This window comes from Procambarus clarkii, chromosome 92 (assembly GCF_040958095.1).
Source record: "Procambarus clarkii isolate CNS0578487 chromosome 92, FALCON_Pclarkii_2.0, whole genome shotgun sequence".
NCBI lineage: Eukaryota > Metazoa > Arthropoda > Malacostraca > Decapoda > Cambaridae > Procambarus > Procambarus clarkii.
In genome coordinates, this window is record NC_091241.1 from 9630511 (window position 1) to 9655657 (window position 25147).

The 25147-nt window shown below is 46.2% G+C and overlaps 1 protein-coding gene across 6 annotated transcripts in view; it reads left to right on the forward strand.

The window, feature by feature from the left end:
- The window catches only part of LOC123775075 (bcl-2-related ovarian killer protein), a 60192-nt gene that overhangs the window by 18702 nt on the left and 16343 nt on the right, over positions 1-25147 (forward strand). For 5 of the 6 annotated variants that reach the window (XM_069319318.1, XM_069319322.1, XM_069319320.1 and 2 more), the window contains 5 exons: positions 1006-2399; positions 3245-3464; positions 4336-4440; positions 6024-6144; positions 11047-11138. In XM_069319318.1, the coding sequence (XP_069175419.1) occupies positions 2167-2399; positions 3245-3464; positions 4336-4440; positions 6024-6144; positions 11047-11138 (771 nt within the window). In that variant the 5' untranslated portion in view covers positions 1006-2166. The remainder of the gene's footprint in view (positions 1-1005; positions 2400-3244; positions 3465-4335; positions 4441-6023; positions 6145-11046; positions 11139-25147) is intronic. The other variant, XM_045769904.2, reaches the window with a different exon arrangement.

The following is a 25147-nucleotide window of genomic DNA, read 5'->3' on the forward strand; positions in this document are numbered from 1 at the left end:
CTCGTTAAAAATTTATGGGGCATTGCCGATACCCTGAAGGTGTTCATCATCCAAGCTAGTAAACTAACTATATGGGCGTCACGTGTATTAGAATACGAATTAGCCCCTAAACTGCGCAGCTTGTAAAAAGTCGTACCTCGATAGGCGCACGATTAAACATAGTTCACAAATACCTATATATCGCATATTACGCTTATAGCAGTGTAAGGGTTAAGACACCAGCAGACACCTTATGTGAACTCTCCCATACAAACATAATGTTCAATCCAGTGTACTTGCACACACAAACTGTGGGAGGTGGTCACAGACTGTGGGAGGTGGTCACAGACAGTGGGAGGTGGTCACAGACTGTGGGAGGTGGTCACAGACTATGTAAGGTGGTCACAGACTATGTAAGGTGGTTACAGACAGTGGGAGGTGGTCACAGACAGTGGGAGGTGGTCACAGACAGTGTGGGTGTCAGGGGGGGAAGGATGAGCCACACCATATAGAGACGACCACAGTAATGTAAGGATGATTGTATTGAAGCAGGACGCTTGGGGGTGGAGGTGGAGATGTGTTGGGGGATACAGCAGTTGTCAATAGTGACTGATTGACAAGTGATTGAGTTTGATGAAGTGTTGCCGTCATCGACGCCTGGAATATTGTACACCTCCCCCCCCCCCTGTAGTATAAGCAATATACCTTAAGATTACAGTTTCTCTTTATACTAGTGAATTGTAGTTACAGTGAGAAGATTTATGTTGGTATAAGATATTTTGAATTGTATAACTATATCCCACAAAATACATTCCAAAATATGCCTTCATTTCTAGAACTTTGAAATTTTGACATTACTGAGTGAGCCTAGTATACAAGTTAGCATCATGGTATCTCCATATCTTGTTTTCATATAATGTATTTCAACATGCATAATATTGTATTAAATTGCTAGACTATACTAACATATATGTTATTTAGTATAGCTAAAAGTATAAAGATATATATATATTTTTTTTTACACAGGCAGCAGATGAGATCGGCAGTGTTTGTTGACAAGCTGAGGAGGAGGCTCGCGCACTAGCTTGCACGTGACTCAACCAGTAGACTCGCCTTGCTGCCATCTTCTGTTTACTTACTCATTCTCTCAGCCGCAACTACGCATCTGTTAGAGAGAATTATGCAAGAGCAATGATGCGCTTGCTGTCTAGTATTAGTGCCATGAGCTGGGAGACTTTCATTTAAGACATGGACACACGCTCTCCTGGATAAGATGCAGAGATGTGTTGCCACGTGGCGAGTTACTCAAAGAAAACGGGTTGAGGGATTGGATGTGGTGAAATCGGTGCAAGAAAAATAAATGCAAATTATAAATCGATACAGAAATACACTGATACAGTGAGATAGTGGTACAGTGATGCAGATATCAAACTCCTGCAGTGCAGCTTTTAAAGTAAATCGTCGATAGAATACTTAATGAGAAGTTATTACTGTGATATAATCTTTTGTTTACAAATTAGTAAATGTGAATTAGTATAATTATTATGATTACAACGGTCTCTTCTCACGTGAACGTCCTTCCCGCCCCATTCCCAATTTCCTCCCTTCCCCATTTCCAGTGTCCCTCGCCCCCCTTCCCCATTCTCAGTGTCCCTCCTCTTAACCAAAGACTCTGCTGATGAGCCAAGTAGAGATCAAGGAATATCTTCGAAACGCAGCCAACTGAAGGAATAAGATACAAGATGACAATTGATTCAGTCAGGAACGGAGGCAGAACTAAACAAAATTAATGCAAGAACTAAACCAAGTTAAAACAAATACGAAGCAAAACAAAAAATGGTTCAAACACGGAAAAAGAATAAAAGAAAACGGTGTAAAACAAACTTGTGTTCTAAAACTAGTAAACAAAAGCACTATGGAACACAAGGCTTAAAACAAAACAATAACATTACGTCGTATTCGCTAAGAACATTTTATCCTCAAATAATTACCCTTTAATAAGAAGAGTAATTATTGGATCGCCTGGCAGCGCACTCCTGTCTTCTATAGCCTCTCTATTGTCGCTACCACGATAGATATACCCACCGTTGTCACGAGACCCACCATAGTACACTCTGACCCACCTCTATACAAACCACACCCAGCAACATTACCACAATCTCCACAGGATCCACACACCTCACCGCCATGTCCAGCGCCTCATTTGACAGGATGAGCCGGGTGACGGTGAGTGTGGGCGTCAGCGGCAGCGTGGGCGTCAACAGCGGGGGCGTGTCGAGCCTCAACGGTAGCGTGGGTTCCAAAGGAGGCGTGGGCTTGCGGGTGAGGAAGACTTCGGAACCCACTATCTCCAGATCATTGGAGATACCAGTCGGTCCCCTGCCCCCAAGATCTCTATCCCGTAGTGGGTCCCCTTCGAGGTGAGTAGCCGACAGTAGCCGGGGGCTGCCGGGTTCCTCCAGACCCCCGGAGAGTGGGGGACTCTCTAATTCAAAGAATCTTGACGTATCTATCATATTTTGAAATTCTAAATAGAATATGCTTTTACATCCTCATTCCATTGTCTTACAGCTCTTACGCTAGAAGGAAACTTTTTTGACATTTCTATGACTCGTTTGCTTATCAAGCTTCAATCTATGCTCTCTTGTTATTGTAAACATCTTTTAGGGGAGTGATCCAGTGGGAGAAAAGTATTTTATATGTCGCTATCATGTCCGTTTTCTTTTTTTTTGTCGATACCCTAAAGTTCTACTTCTCCCTCTCCTTACACCCCAGACTTCCCCCCCCCCCCACTCTCCCTCTCCTCTTATCCTCTGTCAGGTAAATTCTGCGTAAACAACGTTGATATAATGTTGAACTTACGTTGATATAACGTTGAACCAACGCTGACTATAACGTTGAACCAATGTAGATATAACGTTGACCCAATGTAGATATAACGCTGAACCACCGTTGATATAACATTGAACCACCGTTGATATGACGTTGAACCACCGTTGATATGACGTTGAACCACCGTTGATATGACGTTGAACCACCGTTGATATGACGTTGAACCAACGTTGATATGACGTTGAACCAACGTTGATATGACGTTGAACCAACGTTGATATGACGTTGAACCAACGTTGATATGACGTTGAACCAACGTCGATATATCGTTGAACCAACGTCCATATATCGTATAACCAACGTTGAGCTAGCATTACTGGGGCACATTTGACCCACTGGCTCACCCCTCACGCCCCACTCTGTGACTCCCCAGACGACGCTTCTCCAACGTGAGCGACGTCGTGACGCGGAAGATCTCGACGACGATTGGGTGGCGGAGCGTGAACGTTGACGCAGTGGTGACGCAGGCCAAGTGTCTAGTGACGCAGTACATCAGGTCACGCCTCAAGCGGGCGGGGCTCCTCCACAAGAAGCTGGGCCTTCAGAGACTGCGCTCCGTGGCCAACCTTGCTGGGGGCTGGGAGGTGTGTGAGGTGAGACGATTTGTAATGTTTTCTCAGTTTTCCCCTCAATCCCCATGGCATAGTGGTAAGACGCTCGCCTGGCGTTTCGCAAGCGCTTTGTCCTGGGGTTCGTATCCTGGCCGGGGAGAATTTACTGGGCACAAATCCTTAACTGTAGCCTCTGTTTAACCCAACAGTTAAATGGGTACCTGGTTGTTAAACGATTGGTCGTATTCCAGGGAACATAGGATTAAGAACTTGCTCGAAACGCTATGCGTGCTGAAGATGTATTAATATACAAAAGTACTTAAGGAAATTCCTTAAGTACATATGTGCATATACACTAACATAATATTGTGGATTGCCTTGTGAGCAATTTGGTTTAGGTTCGAATCCTGGCCAAGAAAGATAGACTGAGCTCCAATCCTTAACTGTTCACCACTGTTCACCTAGACAGTAATTGGAGACCTGACTGTTAAGTAACTGCCAGCAAGTGTTACTGGGGGAAACCAGTTGGGTCAAACTGGCGCTATGGGAAGAGAAAGCTCTCAGCCTGCTAACAGGAGCCAGGGGCCAGATTCACGAAAGCACTTACGCAAACACTTACGAACCTGTACATCTTTTCTCAATCTTTGGCGGCTTTGTGTATCATTATTAAACAGTTAATGAGCTTCCGAAGCACCAGAAGGCTGTTTATAAGCAATAACAACAGTTGATTGGGAAGTTTTCATGCTTGTAAACTGTTTAATAAATGTAACCAAAGCCGTCAAAGATTGAGGAAAGGTGTACACGTTCGTAAGTGCTTGCGTAAGTGCTTTCGTGAATCTGGCTCCAGGAATCCATGGTGGTGGTGGAGGTAGAACAACGGTCCGTGACTGAGGAGTGTGCTTGTATCCCACAGGTGTTTCCTCGGGTGTCAGGCATCGGCCAGGAGCTGGAGAGGACCTATCCCAAGATCTACAATTCCGTGGCTCGTCAGCTCTCCCTCACTCTCACCTCTGACAAGGTACGGCTCCCCCTTACCATTCCCCGTCCCCCATCCCCACCATTACTCATCCTCCCTCACTATTCCCCTCCTCACCATCCTCTCTCCCCCTCCCCAACAATATTGCCACACACCTGTAATTACGAGAATGATAACTGTCAGGTGAGCTGGTCTCGGCAAACAGCAGCTGCGTGCCTGTGGTCAGAGAGGCTCTGAGAACAGCCGCAGGTGTGTGTGTGTGTGTGTGTGTGTGTGTGTGTGTGTGTGTGTGTGTGTGGGGGTGTGTGTGGGTGTGTGTGTGTGCGTGTGTGTGTGTGTGGGTGTGTGTGTGTGTGTGTGTGTGTGTGTGTGTGTGTGTGTGTGTGTGTGGGTGTGTGTGTGTGTGTGTGTGTGTGTGTGTGTGTGTGTGTGTGTGTGTGGGTGTGTGTGTGTGTGTGTGTGTGTGTGTGTGTGTGTGTGTGTGGGTGGGTGTGGGTGTGTGTGTGTGTGTGTGTGTGTGTGTGTGTGTGTGTGTGTGTGTGTGTGTGTGTGTGTGTGTGTGTGTGTGTGTGTGTATTCACCTAGTTGTGCTTGCGGGGTTTGAGCTTTGCTCTTTCGGCCCGCCTCTCAACTGTCAATCAACTGTAACTACTTTTTTTTTCCACACACACACACACCCTAGGAAGCAACCCGTAGCAGCTGTCTAACTCTCAGGTACCTATGTACTGCTAGGTAATAGGAGCATCAGGTTGAAGGAAACTGCCCATTTGTTTTTCCGGCGGTGCCGGTGAATCGAACCCCGGTCCCTAGGACCAGGAGTCTAGAGCGCTGTCTGCTCAGCCACCGCCCGAACAAACAGCCACACCGCCTCTGTGTGTGTGTGCGTGCATGCATGCGTGTGTATGTGTGTGAGTAATTACCTAAGTGTAGTTACAGGATAAGAGCTACGCTCGTGGTGTCCCGTCTTCCCAGTACTCTTTGTCATATAACGCTTTGACGCTTTTGGCCTCCACCACCTACTCACTGAACTTGTTCATACCGTCTACCACTCTGCGAAAGAGAACTTTCTGATGTTTTTGCAGCAGTTTTGTTTCCTTAGTTTGAACCTATGGCTTCATCATAATTCTTTAAAGTTTTTTCACATAATTCGTAAATTGTATATGGTCTATTTTCACCTATTCCATAACGTTTAATTTATTCACATTGTGTTGCTCCATACACTTATCCATACGTCTTCACAGCTTGGCATCATCAGCAAACATGTTCACATAATACTGTATTCCTTCTGGTAGGTCGTTTATATAGACAACATTAGTGGAGCAAGAACTGAACCCTGTGGTACTCCACAGGTGACATTTCTCCTGTCTGATATATTGCCTCTGATTACTGCCCTCATTTTTTCTGTCAGAATTTTTTTCATCCATGTCAGCAGTCTGCCTGTCACTCCTCCAGCATGTTCTACGTAATGTAATATTCTCCACCAGCATGTTCTACAGTTATTCTAACAGTAACGTGTGGGGCAGGTGGTAGAGTAACGTGTGGGGCAGGTGGTACAGTAACTTAACACTGAGTGTGTGTGTGTAACAGGTGGTACAGTAACCTAACACTGAGTGTGTGTGTGACAGGTGGTGCGGACAGTGATGGTGCAGGTGGCTGGTCATGTCTTCAGAGCAGAGGTCACCTGGTCCAGGATCATATCCCTCTTCGCGGTGGCCGCCGGCCTCGCCTCCGACTGTGTCAAACAAGGTCAGTGTGCGTCATGAGAGAATTAGCGAGTATACTATTATTCCCTGTCTGTGTGATCTGGGTGAGTCACTTTCCTATATCTCCTGGCTCTCGTAATATGCGTATTCATCATTCATCAACATATGTAACCTCCATATGACTAGCCAGCGAGGTTAGCGCCCCTAGCGGTAGGGGCGCTAACCTGGCGTTTTGAAAAAAAGCCTCGCGTTTTGAAAAAAAGAGGCTTAGATTCTGTTTACTAAGCATTTGGTGTGTAAATGTTTTCCATAATCCCTCAGAAAAGATCACCTGGATTATATTAACTTTCACAGAATATAGTGTATAAGTATATTGCAACTGTGTTTTTGTTTGGGGGGGGGATGAGAATCCAGATTGTGTTTACGTTCGTCTGGCTAATCACAGGAAATCCGGATTACGTCTCGGAACCTTCGAATCGCAAAATGTAATTTGTTTTTATCCTTTTATACACATTATCAACATACTGGTGGGTTGAATGTATGCACTGAATATATTGTGTATTATATATATATATATATATATATATATATATATATATATATATATATATGTCGTACTTAGTAGCCAGAACGCACTTCTCAGCCTACTATTCAAGGCCCGATTTGCCTAATAAGCCAAGTTTTCTTGAATTAATATATTTTCTCAATTTTTTTTCTTATAAAATGAAAAAGCTACTCATTTCATTATGTATGAGGTCAATTTTTTTTATTGGAGTTAAAATTACCGTAGATATATGACCAAACCTAACCAACCCTACCTAACCTAACCTATCTTTATAGGTTAGGTTAGGTTAGGTATCCGAAAAAGTTAGGTTAGGTTAGATTAGGTAGGTTAGGTAGTCGAAAAACAATTAAATCATGAAAGCTTGGCTTATTAGGCAAATCAGGCCTTGCATAGTAGGCTGAGAAGTGCGTTCTGGCTACTAGGTACGACATATATATATATATATATATATATATATATATATATATATATATATATATATATATATATATATATATATATATATATATATATGTCGTACCTAGTAGCCAGAACGCACTTCTCAGCCTACTATGCAAGGCCCGATTTGCCTAATAAGCCAAGTTTTCATGAATTAATATATTTTCTCTAATTTTTTTCTTATGAAATGATAAAGCTACCCATTTCATTATGTATGAGGTCAATTTCTTTTTATTGGAGTTAAAATTAACGTAGATATATGACCGAACCTAACCAACCCTACCTAACCTAACCTATCTTTATAGGTTAGGTTAGGTTAGGTAGCCGAAAAAGTTAGGTTAGCTTAGGTTAGGTAGGTTAGGTAGTCGAGAAACAATTAATTCATGAAAACTTGGCTTATTAGGCAAATCGGGCCTTGCATAGTAGGCTGAGAAGTGCGTTCTGGCTACTAGGTACGACATATATATATATATATATATATATATATATATATATATATATATATATATATATATATATATATATGTCGTACCTAGTAGCCAGAACTCACTTTTCAGCCTACTATGCAAGGCCCGATTTGCCTAATAAGCCAAGTTTTCATGAATTAATTGTTTTTCGACTACCTAACCTACCTAACCTAACCTAACCTACCTTTTTCGGCTACCTAACCTAACCTAACCTATAAAGATAGGGTAGGTTAGGTTAGGTAGGGTTGGTTAGGTTCGGTCATATATCTACGTTAATTTTAACGACAATTAAAAAAAATTGACCTCATACCTAATGAAATGGGTAGCTTTATCATTTCATAAGAAAAAAATTAGAGAAAATATATTAATTCAGGAAAACTTGGCTTATTAGGCAAATCGGGCCTTGCATAGTAGGCTGACAAGTGCGTTCTGGCTACTAGGTACGACATATATATATATATATATATATATATATATATATATATATATATATGTCGTACCTAGTAGCCAGAACTCACTTCTCAGCCTACTATGCAAGGCCCAATTTGCCTAATACGCCTAGTTTTCATGAATTAATTTTTTTTTTGACAACCTAACCTACCTAACCTAACCTAACCTAACGTTTTTGGCTACCTAACCTAACCTAACCTGTAAAGATAGGTTAGGTTAGGTTAGGTAGGGTTGGTTAGGTTCGGTCATATATCTACGTTAACTTTAACTCCAATAAAAAAAAATTGACCTCATACATAATGAAATGGGTAGCTTTATCATTTCATAAGAAAAAAAGTAGAGAAAATATATTAATTCAGTAAAACTTGGCTTATTAGGCAAATCGGGCCTTGCATAGTAGGCTGAGAAGTGAGTTCTGGCTACTAGGTACGACATATATATATATATATATATATATATATATATATATATATATATATATATATATATATACATATATATATATATATATATATATATATATATATATATATATATACATATATATATATATATATATATATATATATATATATATATGTATATATATATATATATATATATATATATATGTATATATATATATATATATATATATATGTATATATATATATATATATATATATATGTATATATATATATATATATGTCGTACCTAATAGCCAGAACGCACTTCTCAGCCTACTATTCAAGGCCCGATTTGCCTAATAAGCCAAGTTTTCATGAATTAATGTTTTTTCGTCTACCTAACCTACCTAACCTAACCTAACCTAGCTTTTTTTGGCTACCTAACCTAACCTTACCTATAAATATAGGTTAGGTTAGGTTAGGTAGGGTTGGTTAGGTTCAGTCATATATCTACGTTAATTTTAACTCCAATAAAAAAAAATTGACCTCATACATAGAGAAAAGGGTTGCTTTATCATTTCATAAGAAAAAAATTATAGTAAATATATTAATTCTGGAAAACTTGGCTTATTAGGCAAATCGGGCCTTGAATAGTAGGCTGAGAAGTGAGTTCTGGCTACTAGGTACGACATATATATATATATATATATATATATATATATATATATATATATATACATACATGTATATATATGTGTGTGTGTGTGTATATCACGAAAATAAATATATATATATATATATATATATATATATATATATATATATATATATATATATATATATATATATATATATATATATATATATATATATATGTCGTACCTAGTAGCCAGAACGCACTTGTCAGCCTACTATGCAAGGCCAAATTTGCCTAATAAGCCAAGTTTTCCTGAATTAATATATTTTCTCAAATTTTTTTCTTATGAAAAGATAAAGCTACCCATTTCATTATGTATGAGGTCAATTTTTTTTTATTGTAGTTAAAATTAACGTAGATATATGACCGAACCTAACCAACCCTACCTAACCTAACCTATCCTATCTTTATAGGTTAGGTTAGGTTAGGTAGCCAAAAAAGTTAGGTTAGGTTAGGTTAGGTAGGTTAGGTCGTCGAAAAACAATTAATTCATGAAAACTTGGCTTATTAGGCAAATCGGGCCTTGCATAGTAGGCTGAGAAGTGCGTTCTGGCTACTAGGTACGACATATATATATATATATATATATATAATATTATGTATCAATCTACCTATAATCTATCCGTAACTCTCGGGTAACTGTTTACTGCTAGGTGAACAGCGAAATTCGGTAAAAGGAAACATGCTCAACCATTTATGTACTGCCAGGGAATCGAACCCGGAATTCCCGATTGTGAGTCGAGAACGAAGCCTACTGTACTACGAGACCGCTGTTAATATGTGGGTGTAGAAATGTGTTATAATACCCGTATATATGTATGTTTGTACATGCGTGTGTGCTGATGCTGACTTATGATTCCTCATCGCCCTCATGTCCCTACTCATTCCTCCACCTAATAACGGGGAGAGGAGACTGGACGGCAGTGTAGGAACAGTGCAGGACACTGCAGGGGACATGACAGCTACATACATGAGAACAAGGCCGTGACTCGCAAGAACACACCCGTACCTAATAGAACAAGCCAGGGTATAACAGTACCACAAAACAGGTACGATATGCTCCCACTAACACGTTTGCCTCAATTATGTGCTAGAAGAACATTTGATACCAGACTCCTTTTAGGATTTAATATAGTATATACGTAGCTAGGCTGGTTCCCCACAAGGACACTAGTAAATTAAATAAAGTTACGGTGATTTTAACTCTGTTGGCGCGTTGGTCATTGTTGTGTCTGCCAGAGGTACGATAAAGGGCAGAGCGGCCTGGACAGGGAAGGGGAGGGTCGCCTAGTCTAGTATTACCTGTGATGGCGGTTATTGTCTGCGGCTTTATGGTCGCTATCCACACCCTCTCATCTCATTCTCCCCCCACCCCACCCCCTCTCTTTGTCTTTGTCTTTGTCTGTCTGTCTTTCTCGCTCGACCCCAAACACGCATTCATCAACATGCTGTTCATTCAAAACAGGAATTTTCTCATACATAAATTAATATTATTATATATTAGCATATTGTGTATATTTAGGCACTGGTTAGGTTAGGTGTTTAGGTTCAGTTGGCGATTATTTGTATTTGTAGTACGTGGGTGAAGCATTTACAGCGTTGTGGTTCGAACAAAAGTCGTCAGTGAAGCACTTGCTCCGGAAGTGTTCGGACGTCTGTTGTTGTTAAAGATTCGCTACCTGGAACAAAAAGTTCCAAGTAACACAGGCTATGGTGAGCCCGTAGATAGTTATATATATTCGGACGTCATCATGCAGTTATGCAGCCCGTCCTCGAAACAAAGACCCAAAAGTAATTCCATACACCCGCCAAACCCCCTGTTTATGAATGAAAAACGGTTTACACACGACTCAACTGATGACGTGTAAACTGTCAAAGTTAACTGACTCAACTGTTTCGTGAATCTGGCCCCTGGAATACTGAGTATTGTTGTGTTGACAGGACACCCGGAGTACGTGGCGGGAGTGATCGATGTGATGGGCCTGGTGACCGAGCGACACACAGCCGCCTGGATAGCCGCCCAGGGAGGATGGGTAAGTTTATGATGGGTAAGGGTAAGGGGTTAAGGATGGGTAAGTTAAGATAGGTAAGTCCTGCCATCTTCACTATCCTCTTCCTCGCCCAACAATTGTGTGCATAGTTGACCCTAACGTTATCTTGAGATGATTTCGGGGCTAAGTGTCCCCGCGGCCCTGTCCTCGACCAGTTCTCCACCCCCAGGAAGCAGCCCGTGACAGCTGACTAACTCCCAGGTACCTATTTACTGCTAGGTAACAGGGTCATCAGGGTGAAAGAAACTCTGCCCATTGTTTCTCGGCAGCGCCCGGGCTCGAACCCGGGACCACAGGATCACGCGTCCAGTGTTCTGTCCGCTCAACCGCCGGTAGGTTAGGTGTTTAGGCTTTCTTGGCTAATATTTGCAGTACTTGAGTTCAGGCATATCCCTGGAAACACAAACCGAAACTGTCTCTATTTTCCGCTTGTTACAACTTGTAATAAAGTTGTTACATCTTGGCTTAACGTGTTTATGACGTATTAGAACGTTGTTACAACTTGCTATATTGGTTGTTATAACTGGTTAGGATGTGTTAAAACTTGTTCGAACGTTGTACCAACGTCGTAGTTTCGGTGTGTGTTTGGCATATAGGGATATAAATCCGTAAATGCGTGACCCATTTAAGGTTTTTAATCCCTAGTAAGGAATTAGTAAGATAAAGAGGGTGAGTATTTGCATATTATGTTGTTTCTTTATAAATATGTATAAAAGGTCAGTTGGGGGCGTGACTGTACTTGGGCAGGCGCTAAAATTATATAGGCCTAGATGGTTTGAACTTTTATTTCTTTATTATTATTATTATTTTCTACCACAGACGTGGCCAGACATTTACAATGCTAACCAGCATATATACATTTTCTTCTGTCCTCTATGGACAGGGTTAGAGATGTGTTAAACATATAGTTCAAGGGTTTATTGAACAATCAACCACAGAACGTGATTCGGTGCTTTTAAAATGCTAAGCTAACCTACATACGTAAATACATAGATACACATATTTACGTCTGCCCTACATACAGTGTTGGATCGTGTAGTGGACTATAGGCCTAGGGTGCAGGGGACGGTGCCCGCTGGTTACTGCATGTTCTTACACATTTGATCATTATGGACTTGAACTACAACATTTAATTGCACAAGAGCGCACTACCTGCCTCCGGTACGAGTAAGGGCGTGACGCCAGTCTCCGTGGTGCAGTGGTAAGACACTCGCCTGGCGTTCCGTGAGCGCTTTGTCATGGGTTCGTATCCTGGCCGGGCAGGATTTACTGGGCGCAAATCCTTAACTGTAGCCTCTGTTTAACGCAACAGTAAAATGTGTACTTGGATGAAAAAACGATTCTTCGCGGCAGGGGATCGTATTCCAGGGACCTGCCCGAAACGCTACGCGTACTAGTGGCTCTACAAGAATGTAACAACTCTTGTATATTTCTCAAAAAAAACAAACTAGTTTACTGACCAACCAACCGAGTCTACTTTACCTCCGGACTAAAGTAAACTGAGAGTCTATGTACTCCCAGCAAAGGGGTATACCTCTCGGTGCATATATCATGGCTGACTTTCTCCTGTCACGCAGTGTAAACCTTCGTCATTGTCTAAACTTTACTCATTTTTATTGTTTATTTACTATTAGGAACTTTGAGTTAGCGTTAATGTAACTATGTGGGAATTCAAGAATCAGATCCATGATATAAGAAGCACCCAAGTGTCCAGATACGAAACCTGTACATCTTTCTTCGATCATGGCGACTAATCTGTATCTATTTGAACTGTTTAGCAACGCTGCGAAGTCGTTCTCTAACCGAGGTTATTATTGTTTAGAGACGACCTCGCTCAGGAGGTCGTGAAGAGTATCGTTAATACACACTATAGCCGTCAGGACTGAGGAAAGATGTACAGGTTTCTTATAAGAACACGTAAATGGTTGAGGAATCCGTCCTGTTCTACACTAAGACAAGTAAAGAACCCTGTGGGACTCCACTGGTGACACTTCCTGTAACCAAGTTCAAAATCAAGTATGTTTATTGAGACAAGAAATAAATACATCTCAAAGGGATAGAGTAGCTTAGGCCTGTAACCGACTGTATCCCACCCTTCACGCCCACCAACATCTTCCCTCTCCCGCCCGCCCGCCGCCCACAACGCCAGAGAAAGCGACAGTATGAGAGCGCTTCCCATCGTTCCATTGTTCACGGCTCCGTGGCCTTGTTGCTGCTGTCATCTCTCTCTCCGGCGCCTCTCACACGCTGGCAATCACTCACCAGCTTGGTGGGATAAACAGTCATGCCATGTAGTAGAAATTGTTGGTTTAAAATGTAAAATGTTTATGCTGAAAAAGTTTTATTTGAAGAATTTGGTTCTGTAAACAGAATTCGCGGGCACACTGAAACAGTTTTCGAAATCTATATTTCAGATTATCGTCAATAATACTTTGTATTAACGTAACCAAACGTAATGAAATCCAACCTAACCCAACTTTAACCTAAAGTAGCCTTAACCTATCTATGGACAGAGAGTAGATAATGGTATAAATTATGTAGTCCTTCCCAATCTATTCCCTTGAGGGCATCTTCCCGAGGACAGGTTGCCCTCGTACACCTGTCTAACCTACGCTTGAAACCATCCAGGGATCACACATCCATTATGTTCCCTGGTAAAGTGTCCCATAGATCAACCCACCTATTATGTCTAATGATGCCCGAAACACTTTATATAAAGTGACATCGTTCACCTACGAATAGTGCATTATGTTTCAACTGGAATTTGTATAAACAATAAACTAATCTGGCAGGTATTGATACTTTCTGGGTAAACACTGTTTATGGAACTCTGCCCATCATGATGGGTCGAGTTTCTGTGCCAGGGGTGATAGTGTTTCTTCTCTTGATATGCCACTACGTAAAAAATCCAACCTACTAACCAGAAACATATATAAACCCAAGCAACCCACCTAACCCACTGCAGGGAAAACGTAGATATTGGTTTATGACCTATTATGAACACCCGTTGCTGTTCTGTTGTTGTTTTAGATTCAGCTACATAGAACAAAAGCTCCAAAGTAGCACGGGCTATGGTGAGCCCGTAGTGGACTTACCTGGCACAGGAGCGGGGCTGTAACTGCGTTGCTGTTGATTGATGAAGATTAAACCACCCAAAAGGTGGCACGGGCATGAATAGCCCGTAAGTGGTGGCCCTTTTCAGCCATTACCAGTATCAAGAGCTGATACTGGAGATCTGTGGAGGTGCGACTGCACCCTGCGTGGCGGGAGATGTCTCCCTCAGTAATTGCGAGCGTTGGGGTTCGTAGTAGGTCGTATTTATACTGTTGGTTACGTACACAGCACAACATTATTGTGAGGGTGAGTGGGTGGGCAGAGGGGGAGGGCTGGCCAACCAAAGGTCAGGAGAACTCCACAAAATACTCGGTCACTGAATTAATGGAGATTGGTCTTACGGGATTACATCCTGGGGAACTGGCGAGAGATATTCCCAGCGTGAGGGGCCGGCGGCCCAGCACGGGCTAATATTGACTCGGCCCAAGTCTTATTAGACCAGCGGTAATTCTCCGCAGATGAGGTTATGCGCTGTTCCGCCAGTGACAGAAGAGACATGTGTGTGTGTTTACTCTGTATGGCACAAGACGCATGTGTGTGTGTTTACTCTGTATGGCACAAGACGCATGTGTGTGTGTTTACTCTGTATGGCAGAAGAGGCATGTGTGTGTGTTTACTCTGTATGGCACAAGAGGCATGTGTGTGTGTTTACTCTGTATGGCAGAAGAGGCATATGTGTGTGTGTTTACACTGTATGGCACAAGACGCATGTGTGTGTGTTTACTCTGTATGGCAGAAGAGGCATGTGTGTGTGTTTACTCTGTATGGCACAAGAGGCATGTGTGTGTGTTTACTCTGTATGGCAGAAGAGGCATATGTGTGTGTGTTTACACTGTATGGCACAAGAGGCATGTGTGTGTTTACACTGTATGGCACAAGAGGCATGTGTGTGTTTACTCTGTATGGCAGAAGAGGCATGTGTGTGTGTTTACACTGTATGGCACAAGAGGCATGTGTGTGTTTACACTGTATGGCACAAGAGGCATGTGTGTGTTTACTCTGTATGGCAGAAGAGGCATGTGTGTGTGTTTACACTGTATGGCACAAGAGGCATGTGTGTGTGTTTACACTGTATGGCATAAGAGGCATGTGTGTGTTTACTCTGTATGGCACAAGAGGCATGTGTGTGTGTTTACACTGTATGGCACAAGAGGCATGTGTGTGTGTTTACACTGTATGGCACAAGAGGCATGTGTGTGTTTACACTGTATGGCACAAGAGGCATGTGTGTGTGTTTACTCTGTATGGCACAAGAGGCATGTGTGTGTTTACACTGTATGGCACAAGAGGCATGTGTGTGTTTACTCTGTATGGCAGAAGAGGCATGTGTGTGTGTTTACACTGTATGGCACAAGAGGCATGTGTGTGTGTTTACACTGTATGGCACAAGAGGCATGTGTGTGTTTACTCTGTATAGCACAAGAGGCATGTGTGTGTGTTTACACTGTATGGCACAAGAGGCATGTGTGTGTGTGTTTACACTGTATGGCACAAGAGGCATGTGTGTGTTTACACTGTATGGCACAAGAGGCATGTGTGTGTGTTTACTCTGTATGGCACAAGAGGCATGTGTGTGTTTACACTGTATGGCAGAAGAGGCTTTGTCCGGCGTTCTCTGGCTCTGTCTGGCGTTCTCTGGCTCTGTCTGGCGTTCTCTGGCTCTGTCTGGGGTTCTCTGGCTCTGTCTGGGGTTCTCTGGCTCTGTCTGGGGTTCTCTGGCTCTGTCTGGCGTTCTCTGGCTCTGTCTGGGGTTTTCTGGCTCTGTCTGGCGTTCTCTGGCGTTCTCTGGCTCTGTCTGGCGTTCTCTGGCTCTGTCTGGGGTTCTCTGGCTCTGTCTGGGGTTCTCTGGCTCTGTCTGGCGTCCTCTGGCTCTGTCTGGGGTTCTCTGGCTCTGTCTTGGGTTCTCTGGCTCTGTCTGGCGTTCTCTGGCTCTGTCTGGGGTTCTCTGGCTCTGTCTGGCGTTCTCTGGCTCTGTCTGGGGTTCTCTGGCTCTGTCTTGGGTTCTCTGGCTCTGTCTGGGGTTCTCTGGCTCTGTCTTGGGTTCTCTGGCTCTGTCTGGGGTTCTCTGGCTCTGTCTTGGGTTCTCTGGCTCTGTCTTGGGTTCTCTGGCTCTGTCTGGGGTTCTCTGGCTCTGTCTGGCGTTCTCTGGCTCTGTCTGGCGTTCTCTGGCTCTGTCTTGGGTTCTCTGGCTCTGTCTGGGGTTCTCTGGCTCTGTCTGGCGTTCTCTGGCTCTGTCTGGGGTTCTCTGGCTCTGTCTGGCGTTCTCTGGCTCTGTCTGGGGTTCTCTGGCTCTGTCTTGGGTTCTCTGGCTCTGTCTGGGGTTCTCTGGCTCTGTCTTGGGTTCTCTGGCTCTGTCTGGGGTTCTCTGGCTCTGTCTTGGGTTCTCTGGCTCTGTCTTGGGTTCTCTGGCTCTGTCTGGGGTTCTCTGGCTCTGTCTGGCGTTCTCTGGCTCTGTCTGGCGTTCTCTGGCTCTGTCTGGCGTTCTCTGGCTCTGTCTGGCGTTCTCTGGCTCTGTCTGGGGTTCTCTGGCTCTGTCTGGCGTTCTCTGGCTCTGTCTGGGGTTCTCTGGCTCTGTCTTGGGTTCTCTGGCTCTGTCTGGGGTTCTCTGGCTCTGTCTTGGGTTCTCTGGCTCTGTCTGGGGTTCTCTGGCTCTGTCTTGGGTTCTCTGGCTCTGTCTTGGGTTCTCTGGCTCTGTCTGGGGTTCTCTGGCTCTGGCTGGCGTTCTCTGGCTCTGTCTGGCGTTCTCTGGCTCTGTCTGGCGTTCTCTGGCTCTGTCTGGGGTTCTCTGGCTCTGTCTGGCGTTCTCTGGCTCTGTCTGGCGTTCTCTGGCTCTGTCTGGGGTTCTCTGGCTCTGTCTGGCGTTCTCTGGCGTTCTCTGGCTCTGTCTGGCGTTCTCTGGCTCTGTCTGGGGTTCTCTGGCTCTGTCTGGCGTTCTCTGGCGTTCTCTGGCTCTGTCTGGCGTTCTCTGGCTCTGTCTGGGGTTATCTGGCTCTGTCTGGGGTTCTCTGGATCTGTCTGGCGTCCTCTGGCTCTGTCTGGCGTCCTCTGGCTCTGTCTTGGGTTCTCTGGCTCTGTCTGGCGTTCTCTGGCTCTGTCTGGGGTTCTCTGGCTCTGTCTTGGGTTCTCTGGCTCTGTCTGGGGTTCTCTGGCTCTGTCTTGGGTTCTCTGGCTCTGTCTGGCGTTCTCTGGCTCTGTCTGGGGTTCTCTGGCTCTGTCTGGCGTTCTCTGGCTCTGTCTGGCGCTCTCTGGCTCTGTCTGGGGTTCTCTGGCTCTGTCTGGGGTTCTCTGGCTCTGTCTGGGGTTCTCTGGCTCTGTCTGGGGTTCTCTGGCTCTGTCTGGCGTCCTCTGGCTCTGTCTGGGGTTCTCTGGCTCTGTCTTGGGTTCTCTGGCTCTGGCGTCCTCTGGCTCTGTCTGGGGTTCTCTGGCTCTGTCTTGGGTTCTCTGGCTCTGTCTGGGGTTCTCTGGCTCTGTCTGGCGTCCTCTGGCTCTGTCTGGGGTTCTCTGGCTCTGTCTTGGGTTCTCTGGCTCTGTCTGGCGTCCTCTGGCTCTGTCTGGGGTTCTCTGGCTCTGTCTTGGGTTCTCTGGCTCTGTCTGGGGTTGTCTGGGGTTCTCTGGCTCTGTCTGGCGTCCTCTGGCTCTGTCTGGGGTTCTCTGGCTCTGTCTTGGGTTCTCTGGCTCTGTCTGGGGTTCTCTGGCTCTGTCTGGCGTCCTCTGGCTCTGTCTGGGGTTCTCTGGCTCTGTCTTGGGTTCTCTGGCTCTGTCTGGCGTCCTCTGGCTCTGTCTGGGGTTCTCTGGCTCTGTCTTGGGTTCTCTGGCTCTGTCTGGCGTCCTCTGGCTCTGTCTGGGGTTCTCTGGCTCTGTCTTGGGTTCTCTGGCTCTGTCTGGGGTTGTCTGGCGTTCTCTGGCTCTGTCTTGGGTTCTCTGGCTCTGTCTGGGGTTCTCTGGCTCTGTCTTGGGTTCTCTGGCTCTGTCTGGGGTTGTCTGGGGTTCTCTGGCTCTGTCTGGGGTTCTCTGGCTCTGTCTGGGGTTCTCTGACTCTGTCTGGGGTTGTCTGGGGTTCTCTGGCTCTGTCTGGGGTTCTCTGGCTCTGTCTGGGGTTCTCTGACTCTGTCTGGGGTTGTCTGGGGTTCTCTGGCTCTGTCTGGGGTTCTCTGGCTCTGTCTGGGGTTCTGTGACTCTGTCTGGGGTTGTCTGGGGTTCTCTGGCTCTGTCTGGGGTTCTCTGGCTCTGTCTGGGGTTCTCTGACTCTGTCTGGGGTTGTCTGGGGTTCTCTGGCTCTGTCTGGGGTTCTCTGGCTCTGTCTGGGGTTCTGTGACTCTGTCTGGGGTTGTCTGGGGTTCTCTGGCTCTGTCTGGGGTTCTCTGGCTCTGTCTGGGGTTCTCTGACTCTGTCTGGGGTTGTCTGGGGTTCTCTGGCTCTGTCTGGGGTTCTCTGGCTCTGTCTGGGGTTCTCTGACTCTGTCTGGGGTTGTCTGGGGTTCTCTGGCTCTGTCTGGGGTTCTCTGGCTCTGTCTGGGGTTCTCTGGCTCTGTCTTGGGTTCTCTGGCTCTGTCTGGGGTTCTCTGGCTCTGTCTTGGGTTCTCTGGCTCTGTCTGGGGTTCTCTGGCTCTGTCTTGGGTTCTCTGGCTCTGTCTTGGGTTCTCTGGCTCTGTCTGGGGTTCTCTGGCTCTGTCTGGCGTTCTCTGGCTCTGTCTGGCGTTCTCTGGCTCTGTCTGGCGTTCTCTGGCTCTGTCTGGCGTTCTCTGGCTCTGTCTGGGGTTCTCTGGCTCTGTCTGGCGTTCTCTGGCTCTGTCTGGGGTTCTCTGGCTCTGTCTTGGGTTCTCTGGCTCTGTCTGGGGTTCTCTGGCTCTGTCTTGGGTTCTCTGGCTCTGTCTGGGGTTCTCTGGCTCTGTCTTGGGTTCTCTGGCTCTGTCTTGGGTTCTCTGGCTCTGTCTGGGGTTCTCTGGCTCTGTCTGGCGTTCTCTGGCTCTGTCTGGCGTTCTCTGGCTCTGTCTGGCGTTCTCTGGCTCTGTCTGGGGTTCTCTGGCTCTGTCTGGCGTTCTCTGGCTCTGTCTGGCGTTCTCTGGCTCTGTCTGGGGTTCTCTGGCTCTGTCTGGCGTTCTCTGGCGTTCTCTGGCTCTGTCTGGCGTTCTCTGGCTCTGTCTGGGGTTCTCTGGCTCTGTCTGGCGTTCTCTGGCTCTGTCTGGCGTTCTCTGGCTCTGTCTGGGGTTATCTGGCTCTGTCTGGGGTTCTCTGGATCTGTCTGGCGTCCTCTGGCTCTGTCTGGCGTCCTCTGGCTCTGTCTTGGGTTCTCTGGCTCTGTCTGGCGTTCTCTGGCTCTGTCTGGGGTTCTCTGGCTCTGTCTTGGGTTCTCTGGCTCTGTCTGGGGTTCTCTGGCTCTGTCTTGGGTTCTCTGGCTCTGTCTGGCGTTCTCTGGCTCTGTCTGGGGTTCTCTGGCTCTGTCTGGCGTTCTCTGGCTCTGTCTGGCGCTCTCTGGCTCTGTCTGGGGTTCTCTGGCTCTGTCTGGGGTTCTCTGGCTCTGTCTGGGGTTCTCTGGCTCTGTCTGGGGTTCTCTGGCTCTGTCTGGCGTCCTCTGGCTCTGTCTGGGGTTCTCTGGCTCTGTCTTGGGTTCTCTGGCTCTGTCTGGCGTCCTCTGGCTCTGTCTGGGGTTCTCTGGCTCTGTCTTGGGTTCTCTGGCTCTGTCTGGGGTTCTCTGGCTCTGTCTGGCGTCCTCTGGCTCTGTCTGGGGTTCTCTGGCTCTGTCTTGGGTTCTCTGGCTCTGTCTGGCGTCCTCTGGCTCTGTCTGGGGTTCTCTGGCTCTGTCTTGGGTTCTCTGGCTCTGTCTGGGGTTGTCTGGGGTTCTCTGGCTCTGTCTGGCGTCCTCTGGCTCTGTCTGGGGTTCTCTGGCTCTGTCTTGGGTTCTCTGGCTCTGTCTGGGGTTCTCTGGCTCTGTCTGGCGTCCTCTGGCTCTGTCTGGGGTTCTCTGGCTCTGTCTTGGGTTCTCTGGCTCTGTCTGGCGTCCTCTGGCTCTGTCTGGGGTTCTCTGGCTCTGTCTTGGGTTCTCTGGCTCTGTCTGGCGTCCTCTGGCTCTGTCTGGGGTTCTCTGGCTCTGTCTTGGGTTCTCTGGCTCTGTCTGGGGTTGTCTGGCGTTCTCTGGCTCTGTCTTGGGTTCTCTGGCTCTGTCTGGGGTTCTCTGGCTCTGTCTTGGGTTCTCTGGCTCTGTCTGGGGTTGTCTGGGGTTGTCTGGCTCTGTCTGGGGTTCTCTGGCTCTGTCTGGGGTTCTCTGACTCTGTCTGGGGTTGTCTGGGGTTCTCTGGCTCTGTCTGGGGTTCTCTGGCTCTGTCTGGGGTTCTCTGACTCTGTCTGGGGTTGTCTGGGGTTCTCTGGCTCTGTCTGGGGTTCTCTGGCTCTGTCTGGGGTTCTGTGACTCTGTCTGGGGTTGTCTGGGGTTCTCTGGCTCTGTCTGGGGTTCTCTGGCTCTGTCTGGGGTTCTCTGACTCTGTCTGGGGTTGTCTGGGGTTCTCTGGCTCTGTCTGGGGTTCTCTGGCTCTGTCTGGGGTTCTGTGACTCTGTCTGGGGTTGTCTGGGGTTCTCTGGCTCTGTCTGGGGTTCTCTGGCTCTGTCTGGGGTTCTCTGACTCTGTCTGGGGTTGTCTGGGGTTCTCTGGCTCTGTCTGGGGTTCTCTGGCTCTGTCTGGGGTTCTCTGACTCTGTCTGGGGTTGTCTGGGGTTCTCTGGCTCTGTCTGGGGTTCTCTGGCTCTGTCTGGGGTTCTCTGACTCTGTCTGGGGTTGTCTGGGGTTCTCTGGCTCTGTCTGGGGTTCTCTGACTCTGTCTGGGGTTGTCTGGGGTTCTCTGGCTCTGTCTGGGGTTCTCTGACTCTGTCTGGGGTTGCCTGGGGTTCTCTGGCTCTGTCTGGGGTTCTCTGGCTCTGTCTGGGGTTCTCTGACTCTGTCTGGGGTTGTCTGGGGTTCTCTGGCTCTGTCTGGGGTTCTCTGGCTCTGTCTGGGGTTCTCTGGCTCTGTCTGGGGTTCTCTGGCTCTGTCTGGGGTTCTCTGACTCTGTCTGGGGTTGTCTGGGGTTCTCTGGCTCTGTCTGGGGTTCTCTGGCTCTGTCTGGGGTTCTCTGGCTCTGTCTGGGGTTCTCTGGCTCTCCGTGTGTGCTGGTAGCGTCAACTATACCTGGCTCAGGGGGCACTACCAAAGCAATCATCTCTACAAGAATTTTAATCCCAGGATGAACGGTTATTTTATCTCTGGGAGGATTTTATTCTCGAGGTACCCGGCCGGTTACCTCATATATATATATATATATATATATATATATATATATATATATATATATATATATATATATATATATATATATATATATATATATATATCTCACGAAAATAAAAACGTGATTAAAAATGTGACAATGTCAGACCACGGAGGAAAAATGAAACAGGAATTTCCTTAAAAGGAAATTCCTGTTTAATTTTTCCTCCGTGGTCTGACATTGTCATATATATATATATATATATATATATATATATATATATATATATATATATATATATATATATATATATATATATATATATATATATATATATATATATACTATTTTTGGCAATTTCCACACTCGACTTTAATAGCCTCTGAACGATACATTTGTCAGCATCTGCCGTTTTAGGTTCAGCTACTGGGAACGAAACTTTCCATGTAGCACGGGCTATGGTGAGCCCCGTAAGCATCTGCCAGTCTTCCCTCCTTGGTGTAAGTCCTGCTACCTCGCCCACCACCACCGCTGCTCCACACAGCACCTACACAACTCTTAAGAGTACAATAAGAGTGTGGCACAGCTCAGCCACCTAGGCACTAACCTGGGGCTTGGGGGGTGGGGGGGTCGCTGGGGTGGGGGAAGGGGGGGGGAGCTTGACACTCAGGGGTCAAACGACTGACCTTCCCCACCCCCCCACCCCACCCCAGGATGCAATCAGCGACAGTTGGCTAACTCCCGGGGGGACCTATTTACTGTTAGATGGACAGAGGCATCAGGCCGAAGGAAACGTGGCCAACTATTTCTGTTCCGGCAGGGGATCGAACCTGGGATCCTCGATTGTGAGTCGAGGACGCAGACGATTGTGCTACAAAGCATCACACACACACACACACACACACACGCACGCACACACAGCCTCGCGGCTGAGTGGACAGCGCTCTGGAGTCGTAGTCCTAAAGGGCCCGAGTTCAACCCCCGGCAGAAGCAGACACCAATGAACAGCGTTTCTTTCACCCTGATACCCCTATTCACCTAGCAGTAAATAGGTACCTGGGGAGACAGCTACTACGGGCTACTTCCTAAGGACATATGTGTTTGTATGTGTAAGATAAATGTATGTAGTAGACATAATAGAGTAAAAATAAATTGGTTAGACAGGTGGAGTCCAAGAGCTAATAGCAGGATTCTGCAGATATAAATAGTAAATACAGCCAGACAGTACAAGTAGGGCACCAGTACTGGGGAGTAGTGGGGATGTTCACGACAAGAACAGTGTAAATGTTGTGGACAGCACTATTGACTTCACTGTCGTCAACTCCAGCGGGCAAGGATCAATTTCAAAAGATTGTGGTAGTGACAAGTGACACTGTAACAGTGACAGGTGACACTGTAACAGTGACAGGTGACACTGTAACAGTGACAGGTGACACTGTAACAGTGACAGGTGACACTGTAACAGTGACAGGTGACACTGTAACAGTGACAGGTGACACTGTAACAGTGACAGGTGACACTAACAGTGACAGGTGACACTGTAACAGTGACAGGTGACACTGTGTTAGTGACAGGTGACATTTTAACAGTGACAGGTGACACTGTAACAGTGACAGGTGACACTGTAACAGTGACAGGTGACACTAACAGTGACAGGTGACACTGTAACAGTGACAGGTGACACTGTGTTAGTGACAGGTGACATTTTAACAGTGACAGGTGACACTAACAGTGACAGGTGACACTGTAACAGTGACAGGTGACACAGTGACAGGTGACATTTTAACAGTGACAGGTGACACTAACAGTGACAGGTGACACTGTAACAGTGACAGGTGACACTGTAACAGTGACAGGTGACACTGTAACAGTGACAGGTGACACTGTGTTAGTGACAGGTGACATTTTAACAGTGACAGGTGACACTGTAACTGTGAAAGGTGACACTGTAACAGTGACAGGTGACACTGTAACTGTGAAAGGTGACACTGTAACAGTGACAGGTGACATTTTAACAGTGACAAGTGACATTTTAACAGTGACAAGTGACACTGTAACAGTGACAGGTGACACTGTAACAGTGACAGGTGACACTGTAACAGTGACAGGTGACACTGTAACAGTGACAGGTGACACAGTGACAGGTGACATTTTAACAGTGACAGGTGACACTAACAGTGACAGGTGACACTGTAACAGTGACAGGTGACACTGTAACAGTGACAGGTGACACTGTAACAGTGACAGGTGACACTGTGTTAGTGACAGGTGACATTTTAACAGTGACAGGTGACACTGTAACTGTGAAAGGTGACACTGTAACAGTGACAGGTGACACTGTAACTGTGAAAGGTGACACTGTGTTAGTGACAGGTGACATTTTAACAGTGACAAGTGACATTTTAACAGTGACAAGTGACACTGTATCAGTGACAGGTGACACTGTAACAGTGACAGGTGACACTGTAACAGTGACAGGTGACACTGTAACAGTGACAGGTGACACTGTAACAGTGACAGGTGACACTGTAACAGTGACAAGTGACACTGTAACAGTGACAGGTGACACTGTAACAGTGACAGGTGACACTGTAACAGTGACAGGTGACACTGTAACAGTGACAGGTGACACTAACAGTGACAGGTGACACTGTAACAGTGACAGGTGACACTAACAGTGACAGGTGACACTGTAACAGTGACAGGTGACACTAACAGTGACAGGTGACACTGTAACAGTGACAGGTGACACTAACAGTGACAGGTGACACTGTAACAGTGACAGGTGACACTAACAGTGACAGGTGACACTGTAACAGTGACAGGTGACACTAACAGTGACAGGTGACACTGTAACAGTGACAGGTGACACTAACAGTGACAGGTGACACTGTAACAGTGACAGGTGACACTAACAGTGACAGGTGACACTAACAGTGACAGGTGACACTGTAACAGTGACAGGTGACACTAACAGTGACAGGTGACACTAACAGTGACAGGTGACACTAACAGTGACAGGTGACACTAACAGTGACAGGTGACATTGTAACAGTGACAGGTGACACTAACAGTGACAGGTGACATTGTAACAGTGACAGGTGACACTAACAGTGACAGGTGACATTGTAACAGTGACAGGTGACACTAACAGTGACAGGTGACACTAACAGTGACAGGTGACATTGTAACAGTGACAGGTGACACTAACAGTGACAGGTGACATTGTAACAGTGACAGGTGACACTAACAGTGACAGGTGACACTGTAACAGTGACAGGTGACACTAACAGTGACAGGTGACACTAACAGTGACAGGTGACACTAACAGTGACAGGTGACATTGTAACAGTGACAGGTGACATTGTAACAGTGACAGGTGACACTGTAACAGTGACAGGTGACACTAACAGTGACAGGTGACACTAACAGTGACAGGTGACATTGTAACAGTGACAGGTGACATTGTAACAGTGACAGGTGACACTAACAGTGACAGGTGACACTGTAACAGTGACAGGTGACACTAACAGTGACAGGTGACACTGTAACAGTGACAGGTGACACTAACAGTGACAGGTGACACTGTAACAGTGACAGGTGACACTGTGTTAGTGACAGGTGACATTTTAACAGTGACA